Here is a 25,165-nt window from a genome sequence, read left to right on the forward strand (position 1 = left end):
ATCGAAAGAGCGTGCACGTTCTCGGCTGCGCGCAGCTTAAATTCCGAGTTTTTAGACAGCTGGTGGATGGAAAAGAAGCTCCACCTCCGCGGACTTTTTGCGCGACGGCCAGATTCCCGGAAACGCTCTCCTCCGCCCAAAAAGTCCGCGGAGGTGGAGCTTCTTTTCCATCCACCAGCTGTCTAAAAACTCAGAATTTAAGCTGCGCGCAGCTTAAGAAGTGCGCAGCTTAAGACCGTTTTGCGCTAACGTGTGGAGACGGTGAATGTGCAAACACAGCAGCAGGATGTGTAAGCTGCTGTGACAGGATTGAAGATTAAACTATTGTATTGATGACACAAATGTAATTCTTTTTTCCTGACAGCACAATTTGTATGGTTGCAACACAGCTCTGCATGTTTACAAATGTGTTTATTCGTTGTTATTGTACCTTTTTAATGTTCTGTTCCACTTTTGCTTTGACAATTTAAAGCCCCTTTGAATGAAATTGGCTTGAATTGAGAGAGAGAGAGAGAGAGAGAGAGAGAGAGAGAGAGAGAGAGAGAGAGAGAGAGAGAGAGAGAGAGAGAGAGAGAGAGAGAGAGAGAGAGAGAGAGAGAGAACTCCTTGATCAAGCTGATTGTCAGAGAACTGTGAATGACTGAAACAGCTGAAAGGGTTTTTGATATCAAAGAACTGTAAATGATTGAATCAGAGATAAAGATAGACATATAATAGTGTATTATGAAACTCAGCCAGTTCACACATTGAGGCTTGAGGACTTGACCGAACGGATGAGCTGTTATAATTACTACATTTTTTTTATTTTGAGAAGCTGTTAGTTTCATTCAGCCATTGTTGGATATCCTATAAGATGTCAAGTAAGTAAGAGTTTTTGATTATTGGCATTAGTGATTGTGTGTACAGTAGCCTACAGTATACACACAATGAGTGACAACATTGTATGGTAGCTAAACCACTCTTTAACTTTTCCTTAACTCGTTAAGACTGCTGAGTATTTATTTAGTAAATGCAGAGCTTCACTGCAGGCTTTGTTTCAGATTTGTTGTCTGAAATATACAGTGAATGTTCCAGAAAATTGTGACTATATAGCCCCCCCTCAAAAGTTACTTTGTAGAATAAGATGTATTATTAGATATTCAAGCTCACAACACCTCGCGATGTGACACATTGTGAGCTTGTAGATCTGCTACTTTTGAAAGATTTTGACCGATAATTGTTAAAACCTCAGAGAAAAGTACATTTAGATGTCAATACTTTTGTTATTAAGTAACATTTTGACTACAGGATTTATACTTGTAGTACTTCTACATTAATTGTAGTGCTGCTACTTTTACTTAAGTTTTCAACATTGCTTAGCTTGTTTAGTCTGCATAACTCCAATTTTCGATTTATATACTTCATTCCAATCATTCTGTTTCTGGAGATGAATTACAGCTAGATTAGCTTGCCCTACAGAATGCTTATTGATGAATAATTGTGATATTTAAACTGTTATTAACCTTAATAACAATATTATCGACACATGGGTTTTACCTCGACCTACATCAGAATTGTATTAAAGTGACACTTGTGGTCTTGCGCCACCTTATATCTCAGACCTACTGCCCCCATACATACCAGCCCGCAGTCTGAGATCCTCTAATAAAGTACTCCTAGCCCTACCAAAGGGGCCCCTGAACTCGACCGGTCGCATGGCCTTTTCCTTTAGGGCCCCCACCCTATGGAACGCTCTGCCCCTGGAAATCAGGCTCGCTGAGTCAGTTCCACATTTTAAATCTCTACTTAAAACTCATTTTTATAGACTAGCTTTTAATTCTGATTTCTCCTGATCGTGTTCTATTGATTGTTTACTCTGCCTTGTATTATTATTTGCTTTGTTTCTGTGTTTTTCCTGCTGTGTGATGTTTACTTTTGCTGTTTCCTTTTGTAAAGCACTTTGTAACGTTGTTTTGAAAGGTGCTATAGAAATAAAGCTTTATTATTATTATTATTGTATTGACCGCTGTAAACGTGGCGTCTATTTGTAGAGGTACATTTTCAAACATTTTCATAATATTCAAAAAATTCCAAAATGTAACAAGCTCACAAGCTTCGGATTTGAAACGTTGTGGGCGTGAAGATTGCCTTTTTTGTGATACACTGAAGTATATAGGCTACATATATTATTATTATTATTATTATTATTATTATTATATAGTCTACAGGGCTTAAGTGGTTAAAGGGAGAATTTCATTTTGGAATGAAACCTCACGTGTTGAGTGTTGTTCTTGTGATGTGTGCAGGTTGGGGCATAAAGGACATGTGTTGAGTGTTGTTCTTGTGATGTGTGCAGGTTGGGGCATAAAGGACATGTGTTGAGTGTTGTTCTTGTGATGTGTGCAGGTTGGGGCATAAAGGACATGTGTTGAGTGTTGTTCTTGTGATGTGTGCAGGTTGGGGCATAAAGGACAGCAACAACGACTAGTCACTAAACTTTGAAGCAGGCGACAGAGGAGTGTTTCGCTACCAGAGAGCCCTGCACCGCCCTCCCTCTGAAGGAAGCACCAATGGCACAGTACCAAGAAAATAACTCCTCCTCGCCGGCCTCCATCAAATATGGGGAGCTCTTTGTCCTGGGGTATGAAACATTCAACTATTAATGTTCATTGAATAGGCTCTATGGACAGGCTGGACAGCAGCCATGTTGGAAAGAAATAGGGCCTCTTCATTACTTCATTCAATGACAGGTCATACAAATTACACAGTACTAATTCATCCATTTTGGGGCGGGAACCCCTTTTGGTGTTAGCATTATGTTATGCTTTAGCTATTGAAAAATAGCAGATCTAAGTGAAAGTGACTTTCCACCCAACAGCCAACTCAGTCCTTTACTGCCAGCTCTGGTTGTGCAAAGATGCTCATACAAGAAATAGCTTCTGCTGTCTCTGCTTAAAACTTGTAGATCAAGTTTGGTGAAGATATTTGTTGTAGAGAGAAATACTACTGGTCCTCATATAGAGCCCTGGGGGATCCCAGTTAACTAGGGTTTAAGTGGTAAAACATGTCAAAGAAGCGTTGTCAGAGAAAATATTAGAGTCCACACAGTTTTCTCAACTTGCTGTTTTCTGCAAGACATTACTCTAGAAGTCATATCTCCAAAACTGGTGGGTCAAACTGAACAACCAATGTCAATTTGAAGCTACGATTCCCTGCTTTCACATGAATCCATTATCCTTGGTCAGAAACGGTCAAAAATGGGAACTTGTAGAAATGGTGGCAGACGACGCAGCCTTGCAGGCCAAACAAAGTGTTTGGATGGTAAAAAAGTGTCTTCATCATGAAGCTCCATTGCTGTTCCAAAGACCAGGAACCAAAACTGAACTTGTCACAAGCTTGCTTTATTAACCACAGCGCTCCCACCACCGTTTCATCTTCTCTTCACAGGTATGGCTTCCTTCCCGACGGAGACGACGAGGCCAGGACGAAAAGCCACTTCACGTTGTGCCAGAGAGCCACGGCCAACGGTGTGAAACCAAGCACTGTACACAAGCACTGCAATCTAATGCAAGCTAAGGTAGGAAGAAGTACTCCGATTTGGGACTTTGGGACTTACTTGAGTCAAAGTTCAAAATTATTATTATAGCATCACATGATGGGCCCTGAAAATACGTTGGTTTCCAAGCAGTACCGAAGTACATTGACAAGATAACTGTACTTAAGTAAATATTTTGTGCATCTGTACTTTACTCAAGTATTTGTATTTTAAATTTGTGTATACTCCGCTCCACTACTACTATAAATGAACCATATCCCTATTTCAAATGTATTGAAAATAGCCGATCTACAAGCTCACAAGGTGGTACGATGTGCCTTGATAATAAAAATAAAATGTTTTTTTTCTTTTTCTTACACCTTTTCTTATACTTTTCCCCCCCATTTTCTTTTAAGCAAGTGCTCCATTACTTTAACTCAAGTACAAATTTGACAGAACAACGTACTATGCTTTGACAAAGTACCGAGTACTTTGTCCATCACTGGTGATTTCTAACAGTGAACTTGTCTGTGTTCCATAGACAATATGCGTCAGGAACCAGCACACTATATCCTTCGAAGAGTCCCCAGTATCCACGGTCGTGGTGGAATACGCTTCTGACAGCGATACAGACATGTTTCAGGTCAGTAGGATCCGTTATGCACACATTGGGAAGTATTATGCGTGTCTTAAGTACCAGGTCTTATTACTTAACTTAAGACTTAAGAGGCGTGATCAATGCCATTTGGCCACTCAGAATAGCCAAATGGCATTGACCATGCCTCCAGGTCTTAAGTTAAGTCATAAGACCTGGTACTTAAGACACGCATAATACTGCCCATGTTTTGCACTATATAGACTCACAACCTTTGCTGCATGTCTCTCCCTCCCTCTTTCCTGTCTATCTTCACTTGATACTATCAATAAAGGCAGAAAAGCCAAAAAACTAATGTTAAAAAAAATCACACCCGTGTGAACTGAGTGGTGCAACTCCCCCCACCCCTCTCTCTCGCTCTCATTAGCAGGCAACAGTGCAGCACTATCTCTCTCTCTCTGTTTCTGGCACAACAGCGCCCCTACTGGTACTCATAGTCACACATGAGTCACACACAAACATAGGTTAACACGGACATTGCTGTTCCTTGGAGTGGTTTCAGTTGCACCACTCTACTCAAAAACATGTATACTACGTTAGTTACCACTGATCCTAAGGCGGAACACAATCCATTGATTGATCATTAAATAATCATGCTCATGCTATATTCTGATAGTTATAGAGTGTTGGTGTTGGTTCAGTAAGAACCTCTCTCCAGCTCAACATATATTTTCACCAAACAATGAGCAGAAACATTGGAACTAGAACACTTGAAGGTGATGAATGGTCTTTGTGGCGTTCTCGCTCCTGATTGGAGGATAAGGCGGGTTCATTGTCTTGCTAGGATAAGGAATCCAACCTGGGAGACATTCTGTTTCCCAGACAGCCTCTCTACCGTTTCCGCTATCGCCAACCTCCTATAATGAGTAACTGTATAATGAGGACACTATTGTGAAAGTGGTTAATACAGTGTATGTAAACAAGCTGTGTGTTTGTCTATAACAGATCGGGCGGTTCACAGAGAGTCCCATCGACTTTGTGGTGTCGGACCCAGCGCCCGGCAGCCAGTCACCCATCTCGCGCTTCGCCTGCCGCATCATCTGCCAGAGGAGCCCGCCCTACGCCGCGCGCATCTACGCCGCCGGCTTCGACTGCTCCAAGAACATCTTCCTGGGTGTAGGTCATGAAATGTCTCATATACACAAACACAATTGTGTCTAAGTGAATTTGATGAATCCATTATGAACAAATGTATTCAAAATGTATTATAGCCTACCTCAAATATAGGCAATCACAGTGTCATGGGGCAGACAGGGAACCCAGATGCAGACAAAGACCAAGGGAGCGTAGATGCAGGCATCAAAACACATGCCGCAGGATTCAAACTAAGGCATAACTTAAAACCAAAGTCCTAAAAGTAACTAAAGACCAGGCTTCCAAAAGCTGAATAATACTTGGGTCTTCACGGTTGGAGCTGCGAGGAGAGGTTGTCAGGCACTGAGAGAGGAGACCAAGAATTAGAAGCATGAGGCCAGAAAAGGAACAGAACAGTTTCACAAGTCTTCTCAAAACATAACTGACCTAGTATGTAAAGCCCAGAGGTGTGCACTGGCTGAAGGAGGTTTTAGCACTGAGTGCAGTTAGTTACAGCCAGCTATTTGTAGCCAGTCACTCAGGTGATTGCCAAATGGAGACCAGCCAGGTCATTTGCCAGGACACACCTCTTCGAATGTGGAAAGCAGCTCCATCCTAATAGACAAAGAAATAGAAGAGTCAGAACAGACAAGCTGCCATGACACACAGCACGTTTTGTGAGATTTTAGAAGAGTTACTTTTGAAAAGGTTTTACTTACTACTAAGTACGCATATTGATGCCTACAGTATACTTTTGTACTTTTACTCAAGTAAAATTTTGAATACAGCTACTTATTGTACTACTTATTATTTGTAACATTTAGTATTTTGTGAGGATTCTTAATCACTCCTTCGTCCCCCCCCCCCCCCCCCCCCCCGCAGGAGAAGGCAGTTAAGTGGGAGACGGGTGATGGACAGAGGGACGGACTGACCACCAACGGTGTGCTGGTGCTGCACCCGCCCCATGGCTTCCCAGCGCAGCCCAGCCTGTGGAGGGAGATCTCGGTGTGCGGCAACGTCCACACCCTCCGGAAGAACTGCCCGGCTCAGCAACAGGGGGACAGCGTGAGCTCTAAATATAGTATACATGTTGACAAACAGAACACGTGTACAGACATGATCAAAACAAAAATAAAGGACACGCATCCAGAATCCAAAGAGAATGAAGTTTGCAATAAAGTCTGCTTCGGAGCATGACTCAGTGTGCAGATTATTCTCATACATAAATACACACATACATGATCCTGGTAGAAGATCACATAATAATAATAATAAGTGTTGCACTGCTTGCTGATTTGCGTAACATGGATATATTTTTTTGATTGGTGGGTGCCGTGTGCCTTAATCACTGTTCCATTGAATAATAATAATAATCTTCATCCTCTTCATCATTTCTCAACAGATATATTGAGGAAATATAAGCTTTTCCGTGTAGAGTAGTGTAAACATTTTTGCATTCTTTTTTTAGACGGTTTGTGTCGGGGTCAGGTCAGGGGGTACAGTACCCTTATCTGTTAATTTAAACCCTATTCTTCAATGACCTCCAGGGGTCTATTCTTTGTCCTCTCCCTTTTCCCCTGCTAAATCGCCAAATCATTTTGACTATTTTCATCAAATGTTTACCTACCGGTATTATGACATTCCCAGAATAGGAATGCTCGGGTTTATGGGGTTAATATCAGCTGCAATCCCCATTTATTTTATATATTTATTATAGAGGGATAGACAGTATAGCCTGACAGGAAATGGGGAGGGGGATGGGGGGGTGGCATGCGGTAAAGGCCGTCGGGATGCTGAGTCGAACCCGCAGCACATTGCCAAGGCTGGATTACCAGCCAGGGTGCCTGGACCGCTGAGCCACGGCCCAGGGCCTCTATGCATTCTTGTACAAAAATATCAACCAAATCTTATGTTCTCATGTATTCCGTCCAGGTGGACAGCGAGTCTCATGAGCTGGTGGACGGCTCGCTGATCGACCTGTGTGGTGTAACCCTCCAGTGGCGCACGGCCGAGGGCCTGGCGCGCACGCCCACCATGCAACACCTGGAGGTCCAGCGCCAGGAGATTTACGCCAATCGGCCCGGTTTTGTTTACAAACCCAAAAAAGGTGAGTTTTTATTGTCCTCAATACTTGAGGCGGTATTATTATAGAGGGTATGCGCATGCTTAAAGTGAATGGCACATCGAGTGGCAAATCGAGTGGCAAAGCAACAGGCAAAGTGAGTTTAACATCGTTTAATGTTGTTTAATGCAATCAGATAGGACTTTCCTGTGTGGATGTATGGGTTGTCAAGGCCAGAAAGTAGTTTTTGCCACTCGGTAGGCATTCCTGCATAACTTCCGGGTTTGATGATGATGTCACGCGCATACCCTCTATTGTTGTTATTAAGGGGCCAAGCATAGATATAGAAACCTAGATACCTAATTGGCCGCTGCAGATTCATTGGAGCGACCTGTATTCGCAGCCGCCATTTTTGGGAAGGCAACAAAGCAGAGTAGTCCATTGAAGCAGATGGTCTCTCCACTATAAAAAATAATCAAAAGTCTGATTTCCAAGCGGTTACGTTTGTAACAAATGCCAACATGGATTTATGGATCCTGTAGCCTATAGGCCTATACTTGGTTACATGTAAAATGAATATTTTCATACCAATTATGTGTGAGACCTAATCCAACTTCCAAATAACAGTAATAGTCATAAAGCATTTCTGTCAGTCCGGTCACTGGAATAGGCCATATTCACACTGCGGCGTGTGTGTGTGTGTCACTCAGTGGATATTTAGTGAAATATGTTGTTTTTAACGTTTACTGTCCTGTTCTCTCATCAGATGTGTGCGAACTCACACTGGATCCAAACACAGCACACAGAGAGCTCTCCCTGTTTGAGAAAAACAGGATGGTGGCGTGTATGTTAAATCATCACGAGTATCCCGATCACCAAGACAGATTTAAAGACTACAGGCAGGTGATGTGTCGAGAGAGTCTGACTGGACTCTGTTACTGGGAGGTAGAGTGGAGTGGATGGGTTGCGATAGCGGTGACACGCAGAGGAATCGACAGACAGCGTATCGACAGTTTGTTTGGACGCAACGACAAGTCCTGGTGTCTGAAATGTTACGGGGATATCGGTTACACTGCATGTCACAACAATGAGGACACTGCCCTCCCTGTCCCTCCACCCTCCAGCTCCGGCAGAGTGGCGGTGTCTGTGGACTGTGCTGCTGGCACCGTGTCCTTCACAGTGTCCGCTGACACAGCGACACACCTGCACACCTTCCAGTCCGGGTCCACGTTCACTGAACCGCTCTATGCTGGGTTCTGGGTGATTTGGGACGAGTCCTTGGTGCGTTTGTGTCAGAGAGAGTCGGTACAGTAGCATATCGCGCGCGCACACGCACACGCACACACACACACACACACACACACACACACACACACACACACTGAAATGATACACAATGAACATTCACGGGCCGTAACCACACGCACGCATACACGCACTCAAAGTGAGGTCACAGTAAAGGGTCAATTTGGTTCCAAAACTGTACGCTCTGACAGTTGAAATGGGAATTCATTTCGTTCCATTTGTACACTCTGCAAAAAAAAAAAAAAGAGTTATGATCCATTTGGTGTTATTTGTATATACTCTGGTATATAAATGGGTTAGGGTCCATTTGGTTTAATTTTTAACATCTGACAAATAGGTGACAAATAGGTTAGGATCCATGTGGTTCCATTTGCACCCTCTCAGATAAAAAAAAAGGGTGTGTGTTTGTGTGTTAGGTTGCGCACAGGTGGTGAAAAACAACCATGCTATTTTCGTGCTCATATACGACCCAGCCAGCCAGCTAGCCACCCAGCCACACACATAGCTCCGTAAGGGAGTGGTTGCACCACTCAAAAATATGTTCACGTAATGCAATAAGACATTTATTATGGCGTTATGGTGGTTGCTTTTTAAACTCCATGATATTTGATATGATTCTCTTCATTCATGTGCGAGTCTTGGTTTTGGACATCTTTCTTGCAGAGTTGAGGACAGTAGAAAATGTCATGATTGATTGATTAAATATTCACTATGCTCACATTTGTATCACTTTGTCAAGTTGTAATGCTGTACATTGTTATGACAATAAACTTGTTTCATTCTCTTTGAAAAGCACATCTGTCCATTATTTATATTGTTTCAATATATAACAAAGAATTGTGATAATTTCACATGATTGTGTGAGATTTATGCTGATGGTGACTTCAATACCTCAAGGTTCAACATTCAACTTCATTTGTCCCTAATTGCAGGGGTTTGTGAAATAATTATTTTTCCCCCCCCCCAAAAGTTTATTTGTCTTTCTAGTGAATTATGGCGTGTATGATATATGTTGAGGTGGAGAAAATGCCAGCACTCATTGTATGTCCTTTTGCATGATTTATATACTGTATATATATATATATTATATAACGCTGGCACACCGACACGCGTAAGTTTGTTCACTATCTCGTCAGAGGTAAATAAAAATCATGCAAAAGGACATGTACATGTACAATGAGTGCTGTCATTTTCTTCACCTCAACTTATATCTTCGAGCCTTGCACCTAGAAGGATTCTGTTCTAATCTGGAGTCTGCTACGACAGTACTTTTTTCTTGGTGTGTATGATATGAAATGTGAGCTTACCATAATCACAGTATTGCTTAATCATATTCCATCATATTCAAAGGCTTTTGGATAGAAGTTAGACTTGCATCAGTCTCGCAGCAAAGGTCGTCAGGATCCGGACTCGAACCTGCGATCACCAGCCTATAGGTGCCCAGACCGCTAGGCCGGCCCGGGACTGGTTGAAAGGTTTTTAATACAGATAGTTCCAATGGTATCTAAATGGTTGTAAGTACTTATCGGTGTTGCGAGGATGAGGGCGTACTTGGTAATTAAATCTCTCCTCCAAGGGGTATACCTGGACCAAAACAGTTTGAGAATGCCTGGTCTATAGTGCAGTTGTTTGGATTTTTCAGATGCAGTTAAGACTTTTGATAGCCTATATTCACATTCTCACACACACACACACACACACACACACACACACACACACACACACACACACACACACACACACACACACACACACACACACACACACACACACACACACACACACACACACACACACACACACACACACACACCGAGGGGAATACAGAATCAGAAGGCAGTTTACGTTGTCAACACTTAAAAAGGAAATATTTCTTTTTTTTTAATGAAAAACAAAACAAAACAAAAATAAAAAATAAAGAACATTTCATCCCAAAGAAGAGCTGCTTTTGTCATTCGCAGTAGAGAATCTACACATAGGACTTGAAATGAAAAAGACTTCAGTGGAAGTGGCGGCGCGCTGCGCCCTCATCGCACGATGCTGAGGTAAAGAAAAGACTTGGTAGGCCTACCGATGCCGTGAGGAACGGGAGAACACCTACTGTGTTGTCCTATCGATCATGACTCATGAGTTCTGTGGGACTGCACTGCGTTCAAAATAAGAACATTATAACGGGGAGTGTAAAACGGAATTGGCCACGGACACAACGTACACGTGCTTATGAGTGTTGTATGTTGGACAGCATTCTGAAACTGGTAAAAACACTTATACCCGATTGATGAATTATGCTCTACTACGCCCTCTATTATAGTAAACAGGACATGAGTCGCCTCTGTACTTGGTCCACTCTATTGTCCCTCTGTACTTGGTCCGCTCTATTGTCCCTCTGACTTGGGCTGAGCTCACACCTTTAATGCAGTGCTCTATGCTTGTTGGATGAATGTTGTGTCATGGCCGCCCCAATGCATTTCCAATGGAGGTCACATGGTTTGACACAACATTGTGTTGTGTGAGGGGGAGGGGGGCAGTCGAAACACAGCTGAAAGCCATACAACAGACCATGTGACCTCCATTGGAAATGCATTGGGGCGGCCATGACACTCACAACAGCAATGCAGTGTTGCGACCGTGTGAGTGAGGCCTTGGTCCGCTCTATTGTCCCTCTGCGCCGAATCTCTTCGCCAAACACAACACATTGTAAGCTTGTATTAAATTCCCCCCAGGATAGGGATGCTAAGGTTCAAGTGGTTAAGACTTATGTGAGGCAGCATTCTGTCACTTTATGGTAAAAAGTTTTAAAAACAGGTACACCGTATCGACGACGTATATAGGAGTGAACGTGGAGCAGCATTCTGCCACTTCCGCTAAAGTACGGTAAGGAATTGATGTCACATACGGAGCTTCTTTTAAGGATTACTGTACACTAGGCTCTTCGTATCACTCTTATGATCAGATGTATGCACCATTGGAACATTTACACACAAAACTCTCCCTTGGTTTTTACAACTCAAAACAATAATACTTTTTTTTTGTTCCTTTGCTTTTTTTTTTTTTCTTCTTCTTTAAGACGACAGTTAACAATTCGGAAACGAGTGGTTCTAGGATTGGATGTTTATACTCCATACGCCCCTCCCCTTCAAGATCCCACCAACCAAAGTTATTCTTTTTTTATTATATTTTCTTTTCTTTTTTTTTATATTATTGTCAGGGATTTTATTTTTTTATTTTTTATTATTATTATTATTATTTTTTGTAAAAGCACAGCTCAGAATTTACGTTGGGAAGGGGAAGAGGACTTTTCAGAATAAAATGTCCAGACCAGTACAGAGATCTGCCTGGGAGAAGTGGGAGAGGACCTTTCAGAATAAAATGTCCAGTACAGAGATTTGCCTGGGAGTCACTGGAGGTATGCATAGATGTTATCGACTTCCTCCCAAAAGCCTCAGATAAGGCAGTCTCTATTTTAGTCACACACACTATTTTTCATATATATATATCAGTCAATGGCCTTGTGGTTAGAGTGTCCGCCCTGAAACTGGGAGGTCGGGGTTCGATCCCCAGCCGGGTCATACCAAAGACTTGCCTTGGGAGGCATTGGGCATCAAGGGGTTGGAATGGGTTTGACTTTGATATATATATATACTCCCAGTTGAAGATGCTTAGTGGTGTCATCGTGCACCAAACATTTTGTGACTCCAGGTCCATTGGTCTCTGAATAGCAAACACATCTCATATACAGGCAGGATGTATAGGGTAGAGAGAGAGAGAGAGATGGCTGAACAGTGGGCTAACCCTCTTCTTTAAAAATGTTCATTTTGTGCAAACTGAATGTAAACAAAGATCGTTTTGGGGGGGAGGGGCATAGGAAGAGACGTACAGCAACACAAGGAAACGGTGGCCATTTTTTGGGGGGGGGGGGGGGGGTCATATATTGTGCTCCTTCAACGATTTGATTGACAAGTACGGGGGACCTATGGAATAAATAAAGGAGGGAGTCACAAAATAAAAATGTAAAGTAAAAAAATAATAATAACAACTCTGCCGTGTCTCCTGTGCTTTTTACCTTGACTCAAAGTTCGATATGGGGTTGAGGAAGGCAGAGTGGGGGAGGGGAGGGTTAGGGGAAGAGTTGCTCCGATACTGATTCTGGTATCGGGTACTCGGGCCGATACCGCCCTCAAGTACTCGTACTCGGCCCCCGATACTTTGACCCGAGTGCCAAAACATCCAATAGGCCTATCTCACAGCCCGCTTTCCACGCCCACTTCCGGTAAATAGTGGTGTCTTTAACATGAGCATTTACACGTTTTTTTCTCTGGAGAATCTAAGTACATTTTCTAATGTAAAAATGTGACAGACCAATATTATTATGAAGCAAACAAGATGGCTTATTGACACGACTAGGCTGAACGAATGGGTTTCACTCAGTCTGACCCAACACTGCAGCAAAATCGCCAAAAACTGCCCATCTACAAGCATTAATGACAACTGACCTAGATCGGAGGTCCATCTGCATCTATGAGAAAAAAGGGGGTAAAACAAGTGGTTACTCAACAAAAATAAAAAAGTACTCGTATCGGTACTCGGGGTATCGGCAAGTATTAAAAATGAAGTACTTGTATTCGTACTCGGTCTGAAAGATATGGTATCGGGACAACTCTTAGTTAGGGGATAGCATCCAGTGTGCTTGGGAGATTTCTGGAGGACACATTAAAATGACCACAAGAAATTGCCTTATTATAACCACTTCAACCCGACATACTGTAACTTCACTGACCGGAGTAGTCCACAAAATGTCTTCGCCAAGAAAAATAGCCAGCCCATGTACTGTACGAGCTCACTGTGCGCCACGGCGCGACGCAAGCTTGTAGTTCCGCACATTCCGGGGGCCGCGGTGTTTGGCTCTCTCCGGAATAAGCGAAGCTATACGTGGGTTACCGCATTGGCGGGGGTCAGCACACACACACACACGCACACACACACACACGCACACACACACACACACACACACACATACAGGACTGCATTGGGTTCATGCTTTGCTATTGCCCTTAAAAGTACCACAGCACCGACTGTCCATTACAAAATAAAAGTATAAAATGTCTACCGTCCTGCCCCTCCACACCCCACCCTGCAACTATAAGGACAGGGCCATATGGATTATTAGTTTTTCTTTATCATTTATACATGTATATATAGAGAGAGATATATATAGATATATACTTTATATCTATATATACACACACACACACACACACTACAATGTGCCTTTTGAGGCTGTTGATGGGAGGAGGGCGGGTGTGAATTCCACGTCTCACAGTCTCAATTCTTCTTTTTTTCTCCGCGATATAGTTTCTGTTCCAGTCCAGAGGAGAGCCGTTTGGGGCGAACTCTGAACGGGTGTTTGACATCCACTTATTGGACCGATAATAACCAATGTTTCAGGTGATTGTATTCACACATACACACGTCGTACACACACGTCGTACACTCACACACACCGCGCGTGTGTGTGTGTGTGTGTGTGTGCGCGTGCATTTCAGTAGACCCAGGACACGGGGACCCACTGCGCGGTCGTACACACCAGGTCCACCGCCTCCTCCAGCAGGCGGATGGTGTCGTCGATCTCGTTGTTGATGACCGTCTGGTCGAAGTAGTGGGTGTAGGTCGTCTGCAGGGTCTCGGACTCCTTCTGGAGCCTCTGGAGGGAGTCGTCCTGAACACACCACACCAACACATGGACAGAGGTTTAGTTGCATCCCGCACACACCGACACAGAGATATACGTTTAAACCCATTTAGGACTGAGGTCAAAATTTAAAAAAAATCTTCTAGTTCCTCCAGTTTTCTGAAATAAATATTTTCACGATTTTTCAAAAATAGCAGACCTACAAGCTCGTAGCGCGCCACTCGGTGGCGCGCTATGAGCTTGTAGATCTGCTATTTTTCAATAGCTAAAGCATAACATAATGCTAACACCAAAAGGGGTTCCCGCCCAAAATGGGTTAAACCCCTTTAGGACTGAGGTCAAAAAAAGAAAAAAACAGTTTTCTGAATAATCTATATCAGTGGTGCTCAACCTTTTTCATGTCAAGGAAGGACCCCCAGAATTATCTGTATTTGGCCACGAACCCCCATACTACTACTACTACTACTACTACTTTGGGGTTGATGAAACTTTGAATTTCTCTAACTATTCAACTAGACTTTCACGACAGCCTAAGTACAAATCTAATTCATGAAAAGGCTACTACAGTGAATTCGGTTCACGGAAGTTTACTTGTAGGCTATGTGGGGATGTCTCTTGCCTTGAAACACAGAATGCAATGGGACTTGTTTTGCCATGTTCTCTAGAGTCTAGCCCATTTAGGCCTGACCTCAAAATGTAAAAAAAATCTTCTAAATCCTCCAGTTTTCTGAAATAAATATTTTCATGATTTTTCAAAAATACAAGCTCATAGCGCGCCACTCGGTGGCGCGCTATGAGCTTGTAGATCTGCTATTTTTCAATAGCTAAATTATAACATAATGTTTAAAACACCAAAAGGGGTTCCGCTATCAAGGGAGACCGCTATCATGCAAACGTGGCCTGAGACGTTAAAAGGGACAAGGAAAACAGGACTGCTATTGGAGGCGCACATACATTACTGAACACAGAGGACGCACATCTAACTCTACTGAAGGCCAGCATGAGCTGATCTACAACTACCATTTCTTCTGTACTTACAGGCAGTTTCCCTAACCACCTTGGAACCTCCAGTGCAAATGGAGGCAAACGAAACAACAAGAGAGAAGAAGCAAAACAACACACATGAAGCGAAACAGAACGTGCACACAAAGTACGCACATTTTCTGCACTCAAGTAAAAGTACCAATACTGCAATATAGAAATGCTCTGTCACTTCAAGTGTACTTGAGTAAAAGTATTGGCATAAAAATGTACTGTGTGTGTGTGTGTATATATATATATATATATATATATATATATATATATATATATACCGAAACAAGCTCACAATCTGTCGCATTGTGACGCATTGTGAGCTTGTAGATCAGCTATTTTCAATTTCAAATGTATAAGGCTGGAGTGGTTAATGTACTGTAGGTTTTGTAATAATAATAAAAATCTACAAAGAAACGAGCAACTAAGGTTTTCAAATTAAACGTAGTGGAGCAAAAGTGCAATATTTAGATCCGAGATGTAGTCAGTGGACAGTAGAAGTAAAAGTATTTGGAAATCGGAAAATACTCAAGTAAAGTGCAAAGACACCTCAAAATGATACTCAAGTACGGTACTTAAATAAAATGTACTCGGTTACTTTCCACCACTGGTCAACACAAAAGAGGACTGGACGCAACAATATGGCAGAGACCGGAGAGAACTCAACAGCACGAGAGAGAGAGAGAGAGAGAGAGTGAAAAGCAACGACGAGGAAGCAGGCAAACAGCGGATACAGCCGTGGAGAGGTGGATGTAGGGCATTCACTTCTAGTCATTTTTACTAGTTGACTAGTTGCCTAGTTTACTAGTCGACTAGTTGTTTAACTACCTATTATGTAAAAAAATAAAATAAAATAAACATTTTTCTTTTTTTTTTTTTGAAAATAAATATTTGTACATTGAAAAACTGTGTACATGGTGACTATAACTATAATCTTCCTGATCTTGAGGCCTACAAAATCAAATTTGATTTGAAAAATGTTTTTTTTTATCAACTAGTCAACTAGTACCAACAAGGTCGACTAGTGGATTTACTAGTCGACTAGTAAACTAGTCGACTAGTTGCTTAATGCCCTAGGTGGATGAAGACGTGACGTGCGTTACGCTATACGTTACGTTACGTACCTCCACTTCGGTGGTGATCCCCGGGGTGATGGTGGGAGCTGCGATGAACACCACGTAGGGGGCGAACTCTGCCGTCCTGAGGATCTTTAATGCCTGGGGTGGGGGGAGGGGAGGGAGGGGGAGAGGGAGAGAGAGAGATGCTGTTTTGATAAGACAACCCTCGGCCTTCAACGGGACACATGGCCCAAGCGTCGTTTCAGGCATGAGATCTACTCAAAGGGACGATGTGTTGGCCGCTGTTCGGGTGCCGTACTTAGTTTAGACAGTTTTTGGTTTAGACTAGTCATTGATTAGACCAGTCATTAGTCCTACAACTACAACCTATCTCAAACCCTCACCCTAAACCTAACCTCCCACGGGGCAGCACACCTAAACCTAACCTTAACCCATGTCTAACCAATAACTAGTCTAAACTAAGTATGCACCCCCCGCTGTTCATATCTGACACTGCAGCAACGCGAGACTGTCTTCTGTGGAAGCTCAGCCTTTAAAGGCCAAACCACACCAACGATTCACCATGAAACTCCAATTACAGATAATTCTGGGGGTCCTTGACATGAAATAGTTTGAGAACCACTGACATAGAGGTTTTTCAGAAAACTGTCATGATTTAGAAGACGTTTGTAGGATCAGTTCTCAGGTCTAAATGGGTAAAACTGTTTTGTTTGCGAGGAGTTGTGACTCGTCGCATTGGTGCGGTTCTGACTATAGTGTGATCTGAGAGTTGGTACTATAGCTGATGGTTGCAGTTCTCAAAGAGGCCACAGGGCGGTGCTCTGACACCGCTGATATGCTTATGACTCTACACATTATTGACTGGATCACATATGAAATCTGTCTGCCTGCAATGTTGTATATCGTATGTCACGTAGAAACCTCATATGTCCAAAACTGTTACTTTTCTGGATAAAAAAATAATAAAATAAAAGGCAAAAGTAGAAATTGGAAACGCGTTGCTTCGTGCTGCGTTCAGAGCTCACCGATCTGCCCAGAGACGAGACCCCTCCACACATTTTGATGTTACCGCTGCTACTAATAAAGGCTCTGTTCCATTCTGGTCAAATAGAGTCAGGGTGCTGCTATTGTGCATGTTGGCTCACTGGAAAAACTCTGCTACCCCCAGTGGGTCTCAAAGTGTCCTTGAGTGGGTGCGTATGAGTGTACAAATGGAACCAAATGGACCCTTGCCATTTGTACACTCTCAGAGCTATGGGGGGGTTCCTTGAAATTAAAAGGTTTGAGAGCCACTGCACACTAAACGGAACAGAGCCTTAATTAGTATAATCCGTAACATCTGTGAAGGAAGTAGGAAGAGTTATTCTGTGTGCATAGAGCCCATTCTGTACCCAGTGTAGCCCGGCCCTTACACCCTACCCCAAACACTACAATTCCAACACCCCAAATCTCGGCCGCTCGCTCACTTACACTCGGTCACTCCAGCATGGTGGTGTTACGGTGAAATTGGTGACCTGACAAAATATGTGACCATCTCGTGGACTACACACAATTTACATGGAGGTCTTTAAATACGTTGCCTAAATACAGCTAGATTGAACTCTGGTAATTAACCAAACGAGCCCTCCTGCCCCCTCATCCCTCTGACCTGGGGCTCCACGTCCAGGATGGAGATCATGCCCTGGCCGTGGATCTGCCGGATGGTCTCCAGCCGCGTGCCGTACATGGCGTCCTCGTGGCTGCCGTACTCCAGGTAGTCGTTGTTGCTGATGTCCTGCATCATCTGCTCGTGGGTCACAAAGTAGTAGTTCTTCCCGTTCTCCTCGTCCTTCTTGGGAGGCCGAGTCGTGTCTGGAGGAGGAGGAGGCGGAGGAGGCAGAGGAGGAGGAGGTGGAGGAGGAGGAGGTGGAGGAGGAGGAGGTGGAGGAGGAGGTGGAGGAGCATGACATGTGGAGTTAGTAAAGAGCGGAGCCATAGAGTAACACAGAGTTACGCCATTGAGGAGGCAGAAAACTGAGCGCTCGAGCGCTGTTGTTCATGCAGCCTAGACGGTGACAAGCTAGGAGTTTGAAATGCATTGTTTTCAATGAGGGCGGCGCAAATATCAGCAATTTTAGGAAAGTGTGTCAATCGTCTGTATTCCCGTGGAACTCCCGTGAAAGAGTTAGCTACACAATGCATGCGTAGCGTACCATACGGCAAGGCAAGCCAGCTGCCACCACCTGCCAGGCTGATTTGAATTGAAAACACCGGCGTACACTCATGGATTACTCGTCGGGTCTGAAATAATCCGTTTTGTCAGAACAAAACGGGTCCATAAGAAAAGAAAGAAAGTCCCACTCTGAATCTGACCAAATCGTCACAGGTCATCTCGGCGCTCGGTGCCGTCATTTGATAGAAATCTCAGCGGGTAGGAATCGGATCAAATTTCACAGGTCCATTTCGGGAATTTTTTTTGGGACCCGTGAAGAGCTCTAGTCCATTGTACTCAATTGACCACCACTCCCGCCCACAACAAAGTTTAAGTACTCATGCTTGCTCATGCAATATTTTATTGGAACGAGCATGAGAGAGAGAGAGAGAGAGAGAGAGAGAGAGAGAGAGAGCAGGATTTGACCATTTCAGCACCATGGACAGAGGCACAATAACAGCTAACTGAATGCAGATGCCCATTTAGATTACCTGATGGTTTAATAGTGTTCCAAAATCATTTTCGTCCTCCGCGACATTGACAGTTAGGATGTCACTAGTTAACTATCAGACCCTTACGGGTCCATTTGGTTACATTTGTGCACTCGTGCTGAGTGACAACCCAGACTGTCCAGTCAGAAACACTATGGTCTACATACCTCTAAATTATATAGTATTATGCAGATGTGAAATCAGACCTGTACCGATTATTTGACAAAGCTGATTCAATAATTCAAAAATAAATTTCACTGTTAATAAAAAAATGAACTGGCTCATTCTCATACATTACACTAAACATCTGGCGCCAGTTTGCCACCCGAGAGATGGGGTGAAATTACGAGGGATGGGACGTACTTATGAGGGATGGGCTGTACTTACGAGGGATGGGATAGGCGAACCGGTCGGGGTGCTTGGTGATGAGCGTGTTCTTGATGTGTCTCCTGCCGACGCCGTGGGCTCCTGAACCCAGGTGAGGAGAGGAAGTGAAAACACAGGATTACATATCGTTTCCGAGGCACCCGGGCAAATACTTTCATTTTCATCCTAAGTGCTGGAAACGGTCCCGCGAGGTCGTGATGATTTTTTATATTGACCTCCAAAAACATGGATGTTTTGTATGATCACCTCAATCTGAGCTTAAAACCCATTTAGGCCTGACGTCGAAATAAATAAAAAGCGCGCCACTCGGTGGCGCGCTATGAGCTTTTAGATCTGCTATTTTTCAATAGCTAAATAATGCTTAGTTAAAACACCAAAACGGGTTCCCGTCCAAAATGGATTAATTCCAATACAAAGGAGTTTTTTGGATCGCCGCTAGCAGGACCCGATGACGGAAAATAATCGATGGCGTCGCCAATGTGGATGCGAAGCGTTGCCTGACGACGATGACGCCAAGAGCCAGTTAAAAATCATTATTAAACATTATAAACCCTTATCTCGTCCTCAGATCGGTGAGCCAATATTATCCAGCGGTTGCTCTATGCACGCCCTGGCCCCTCCCCTCTAGACCAGAAAGCACGCTGGCTGGGCCAGGCTAGGGCCCGACCATCTAGTGAAACTAGCAGATCTACAATGCGCCGCTTCGCGCTATTTTCACTACTTCTTAAACATTTGTTTTCTAATTCATGGCGTTTCTTGGATTTTTCATTCGTTTTTAATTCATGAAATGTTTAGCTATGTATAATAATAATTTAAAGAAAATGCAGGAAACAAAAAACAAAGGGACCCATACAAATGTGCCCGTGACCCACAAATGGGCCCCGAGTCGGTGTTTGGGAGCCGATGTGTGTGTGTGTGTGTGCCTACCGAGCAGAACCAGTGTTTTCCTCTTGAAGGCGGGCAGCCTCACCACCTCCTCGTACGTCACCAGGTCTAGTTGGTCAAACACTGGAGAGAACACAAGACAAACACCAGGTGAAGACAATTAACGCAGACAACGTGGAGTTGGATTACACCCCCCCGGGGTTTTCAAACAGCGTCCGGTCGCAGTCACATGAAGCAAAACTTTGCTGGCGGGCAGAAACCTTTTATCTCCATATTTCATATTATTATTATTATTATTATTATTATTTATTTATTATTATTATTATTATTAATAATTTACTTTAACAAGAGTGTCACATTAAAGCAGTGAAAATAGCCGATCTACAAGCTTACATATATGTATTATCGTCTATTCTCACTGCGTTATACAATTGTCAAAGAGAAAATTATAGTGGTTAGGTGGGTCTGTGGGTTGTATAAAATATTGAACCAATGAAACGTAATAACAAGAGCTTGTGACTAAAACAACAACTACATTGGATACACTAGAACACACGTTCATTGTTTTTCTATTTTTTTGTACAGTTTTGGACATCACACAGTAGGGATGTCCCAATCAAGTTTTTTTAGCTCCCAATCCGATTATTTGAAAAAGACGTGATCGGCCCCGATTTCCGATCACGCGAACGGATCGGGACAACCCTAATCACAAGGTTTCTGCCCGAAAACCAAACGAGGCGCGAGCCAGTGCTGCTCCAAACAAGCACTGAGCAGAGTGAGGGAGGGTTGAGATGGCAGACCTACAAGCTCACAGTGGAGCTTGTAGCTATGTGTAGGTACTGTGATCTATGTATGAATCAAGTTGTATTCACCCTGACGAACACAGACGCGGTGGGAGCTGACACAAGCGCTTACAAGAATCACCAACATCGCGCCTGAGCTAAAATCCCAATACTCAAATTCCTGCTGCGTCCTCCGTGACCCGGAAACCACTCGTCCCAAATATGAATTTGCTTTAGGAGGCAGTGTTGATTGCGTCGACTAATAGTATGACAACAAAATGGTTGTCGACTACCTTTTTAGTCCATTTCAGTCGACTAAATCAACTGTAGATTTAGTAGACTAAAACTAGACTAACAATAAAACATTCCAGGTTACTAAAAGTGGGGTCCGGGGACCCCCGGGGGTCTTTGACGGGGTTCCAGGGGGTCCCACTCCCAGCAAAATGTGTCAATATTGCATCAATATCAGTTAGTTTCATGACTTAAACCGTATTTACATCGGACATGCGAATATAGCTTGAGCTTGTATATCTACTATCAAAAAAATAACACAAATCTTGTTTGGGGGCACAAAATCTTTTCAGACGGGGATCGCAAAGACGATCGATTCCTCCGTCCTCGCCTCCTCACTCGGAGGCGAGGGCAAGGAGAGAGGAAACGACTTGAAGTTTGAGTATTGGGATCCTGGCTATCTGGAAGGAAGCAAGGAATGGAGGACAGAGAGAGAGAGAGAGGCAGAGGGAAGGAGAGGAAGCAGAGGATGAGACAGAGAGAGCAGATGGTAACGTCACTAACGTGACATGGATGTCCGGAGTTACTTACATGCAGCCAAGTCATTGGGGAAGAGACGGCATGGAACACATAGAGGGGAGGGAGGGGTTAATGGAAGAACAACCATGAAAGAAAAGGAGAAATTCAGAGACAGAAAAAGAAAAGAAAAGAATAAAAGAAACACACATACGTTATAAGTCCATCAACTGGCAAATGTTTATAAGGTTGTTAATCGCAGGAGTGTTAATCAATACACTGGACGTTGAGCAAACACCGAGACGGCAGGCCTTAAAGTAGCTATAAGCAATAATATGGCAACATTTTAATGATTTTGTATTTCAGACAGCAAGCAAAGCAATGTGTAAAACGCTCCCCCAAAAAATTTAGTCTCTGTGACACATCTAAGCGCCAAAATCTGCATTCAAAGATTTTCCTAGAAGCTTTGTCATTGGTCAAAAAAAAAAAAAAAAACCCTGCAGAAACCAATCAGGAAGTAGACAGGCAAATCGACCAATGACAAAGCTTCTAGGCCCCTAGATCTTAAGAGTATATATGAATAGAGACGGCACCCGGAGGAAACCCTGAGGCGAAATGGACATAGTGGCCGAATTTGGTATTGCAGCGTGGGCCCAAACACATGAACGCGCTGGTCCGTTGACTATCATTGTGCACGTTCATGATGACACGTGAACGCTGTTTCATACGTGAACGCACGTGAACGCGTGCAATGATAGTCAACGGCAGCGCGTTCATGTGTTTGGGCCCAATCCATCCCAGAATGCACTCTGTTCCTACTCGGAAGGAGGAGTGAAATCACCTCATGCGCTTTAGAGCAACTTAATGCAAGTGGATGGGAGGAGAACTCGGGTGCCGTCTCTATTCATATATACTCTAAGCCCTAGATGTGTCACAGAGACTACATTTTTTGTGGGAGCGTGTCACCCATTGCTGGCTGTCTGAATTAGAAAAATCAGACCCGTCTGACCCGTTCTGTACTGTACTGTACTGTACTGTACTGTACTGTACTGTACTGTACTGTACTGTACTGTACTGTACTGTACTGTACTGTACTGTACTGTACAAGCCCTCCTCCCTGGCCTGTGTGTGTCTGTGTGTTAGGCTGTGCAACAGTGACACTTGGTGGTGAACAAACGGTATAATGCTATTTTTGTGCTCGGACCCAGGGACAGACCCAGGGACCCAGGGACAGACCCAGGGACCCAGGGACAGACCCAGGGACCCAGGGACAGACCCAGGGACACACATAGCTGTCTATAGGAGTGGTTGCACCAATTCTCTGCCTGCCTGCCTGTCTGTCATTCATTCATTTATAAGTCAAAGCCGATTTTCTTTCTCCTTTTTACCCTTTTTTCTCCCCAATTTACTCGTTATGCCAATTGATTCCTCCCCGTGTCGGCGTGTTGTCACTGCTGTTGTATCCTACCGACTCACCTGCCAGTGAGGAGTGAGTGACCGACCGACCGCCTTGAGATCGGGAGGTCGGGGGTTGGTTTTGTACATCAAGCCGCCTCACGCTACAGAAAACAGGAGATATACTCTAGGCTCCTTCCCTATCTGGGCCACTTGGTTGGGCAAGGCTTACTTTGAGACACGTCCTGCGCTTGTAGATCTGATATTTTTCAACTCCATTAGTGATGTGGGTTATTATGTAGGACATGATGATCATGTAGCGCTCCACCACTCCTATCCAGATGGTTAGTTTAGCGGTTCCCAAAGTGGGGTCCGGGGACCCCCAGGGGTCCTTGAGGGAGTTCCAGGGGGGTCCCCAGCTAAATGATAGTTTGGAACCAAATGGACCCTTATGGGTCTGTAACTCTGAGAGTGTACAAATGGAACCAAATGGACCCTTATGGGTCTGTAACTCTGAGAGTGTACAAATGGAACCAAATGGACCCAATATAAATCGGGGGTCCCAGAGATAGAAAAGGCCATTAAACGGGGGTCCGTAGACTAATGCATATCAAAACCGGGGGTCCTTGAAATTACGGGTTGAGAATCACTGCTGGAGCCGTAAAAATCTTCTCTTATGGGGGTCCCTGGCATATCTTTTCAAATGGGGGTCCGCGGGGCTAATTATTGTCAATTTGGGGGTCTTTGACGTGAACAGGTTTGGGAACCACTGGGTTAGTTAACACAAACGTTAGTTTTAGCTGTTGGTATTTGGTCAGCGAGGTAAGAGCATGCGCGTGTGAGTGTGTGTGTGTGTGTGTGTGTGTGTGTGTGTGTGTACCTGCGTTGTGCTTGGCGAGGTACTTGTCTTTGTATTGCTTCTTCTTCTTGCCAAACCACGTGCAGCTGGCCTGCTGCTCCTGTTTGGTCTTCTCCATGGCGATGCACGCCACGCGCCTGAGAGAGACAGCCAATGAAAAACCATGATGCTGCTGTCTGTACCGTGACACATGCACAGCTTGTAAATTTACTTTATTAATGGTTTAAAAAAAACACTCATTGGGCTAAATTCGGCCATAGCCATTTGTCAAGACGGCTATGGCCGTTTCTTCTTTTTTTTGTGCAAAACTAATGCTTGGAATGGATTCAGAATCATGAAAACCCCCTAGTTTGACCCGTCATAATGAAATCTAGAAAATGTTGCCTTATATAGGTTGTCTATGGTGTCCATACATTACAGGCCCGGCTCTAAACCTTCCCCTCAGACAATTCCAGGCAACTTTCCTTCTGTTATTCAGGATATATCTGAAGATACAAAATCAGCTGAGGTTTTTTTTTCTTTTTTTTGTTTGAGGTCAAATGTCATTATCACTGGACTATAAGGCTAAAGGGAAAGGGACTTGTTTCCATTGTGGTGCTATGCATTCAATTCATCAACATATACTGTACAAATGTAACACAGTAATACATGTCATCAACGAATACAAAGCACTAAAAGGAGAAAAGTTAGGGAAACATGGCGGCACCTCCGTTCGATTGGGAAATGACATCTACCTCCCCTTGTGGTCTCCCGTTTCAGGCCAATTTCGAAAGAGGCCAGTGATTCACATAATTATTTGAATGGATGATGTCAGGGCATTCCACATTTTGCTGGCCCAGTAGTAGAATGAGAATTGACCCATGTTAGTACCCGCGTGTGTGTATGTGCGCAACCTGCATGTGAGCGTGTGCGCATGTGTATGTGCACGTGCCTGTGTCCATGTGCGCTCGTGTGAAAGAGACATTCTGCTTGGCAATCGATACAATAGGGTATAATGCACAGCAGCCATTTTGGAAAC

At 43.7% G+C, this 25,165-nt stretch overlaps 2 protein-coding genes across 2 annotated transcripts in view; both read right to left on the bottom strand.

The window, feature by feature from the left end:
• The window catches only part of LOC306917083 (uncharacterized protein), a 16,964-nt gene extending 11,240 nt beyond the window's left edge, over positions 1 to 5,724 (bottom strand). Inside the window, exon 1 of the mRNA XM_079495209.1 lies at positions 5,691 to 5,724. The gene's annotated coding sequence lies outside the window, so the exon portion shown is untranslated. The remainder of the gene's footprint in view (positions 1 to 5,690) is intronic.
• A 4,726-nt stretch (positions 5,725 to 10,450) lies between these two features.
• The window catches only part of LOC306917676 (peripheral plasma membrane protein CASK-like), a 66,089-nt gene continuing 51,374 nt past the window's right edge, over positions 10,451 to 25,165 (bottom strand). The window contains exons 22-29 of the mRNA XM_079495965.1: positions 24,169 to 24,284; positions 20,407 to 20,487; positions 19,480 to 19,560; positions 18,059 to 18,261; positions 16,456 to 16,548; positions 13,007 to 14,326; positions 11,252 to 12,846; positions 10,451 to 10,947 (exon numbers count right to left, since the gene is read on the bottom strand). Coding sequence (XP_079352091.1) covers positions 14,150 to 14,326; positions 16,456 to 16,548; positions 18,059 to 18,261; positions 19,480 to 19,560; positions 20,407 to 20,487; positions 24,169 to 24,284 — 751 coding nt within the window. The 3' untranslated portion in view covers positions 10,451 to 10,947; positions 11,252 to 12,846; positions 13,007 to 14,149. The remainder of the gene's footprint in view (positions 10,948 to 11,251; positions 12,847 to 13,006; positions 14,327 to 16,455; positions 16,549 to 18,058; positions 18,262 to 19,479; positions 19,561 to 20,406; positions 20,488 to 24,168; positions 24,285 to 25,165) is intronic.

This window comes from Electrona antarctica (assembly GCF_951216825.1).
Source record: "Electrona antarctica genome assembly, chromosome: 24".
In the NCBI taxonomy this organism is placed as follows: domain Eukaryota; kingdom Metazoa; phylum Chordata; class Actinopteri; order Myctophiformes; family Myctophidae; genus Electrona; species Electrona antarctica.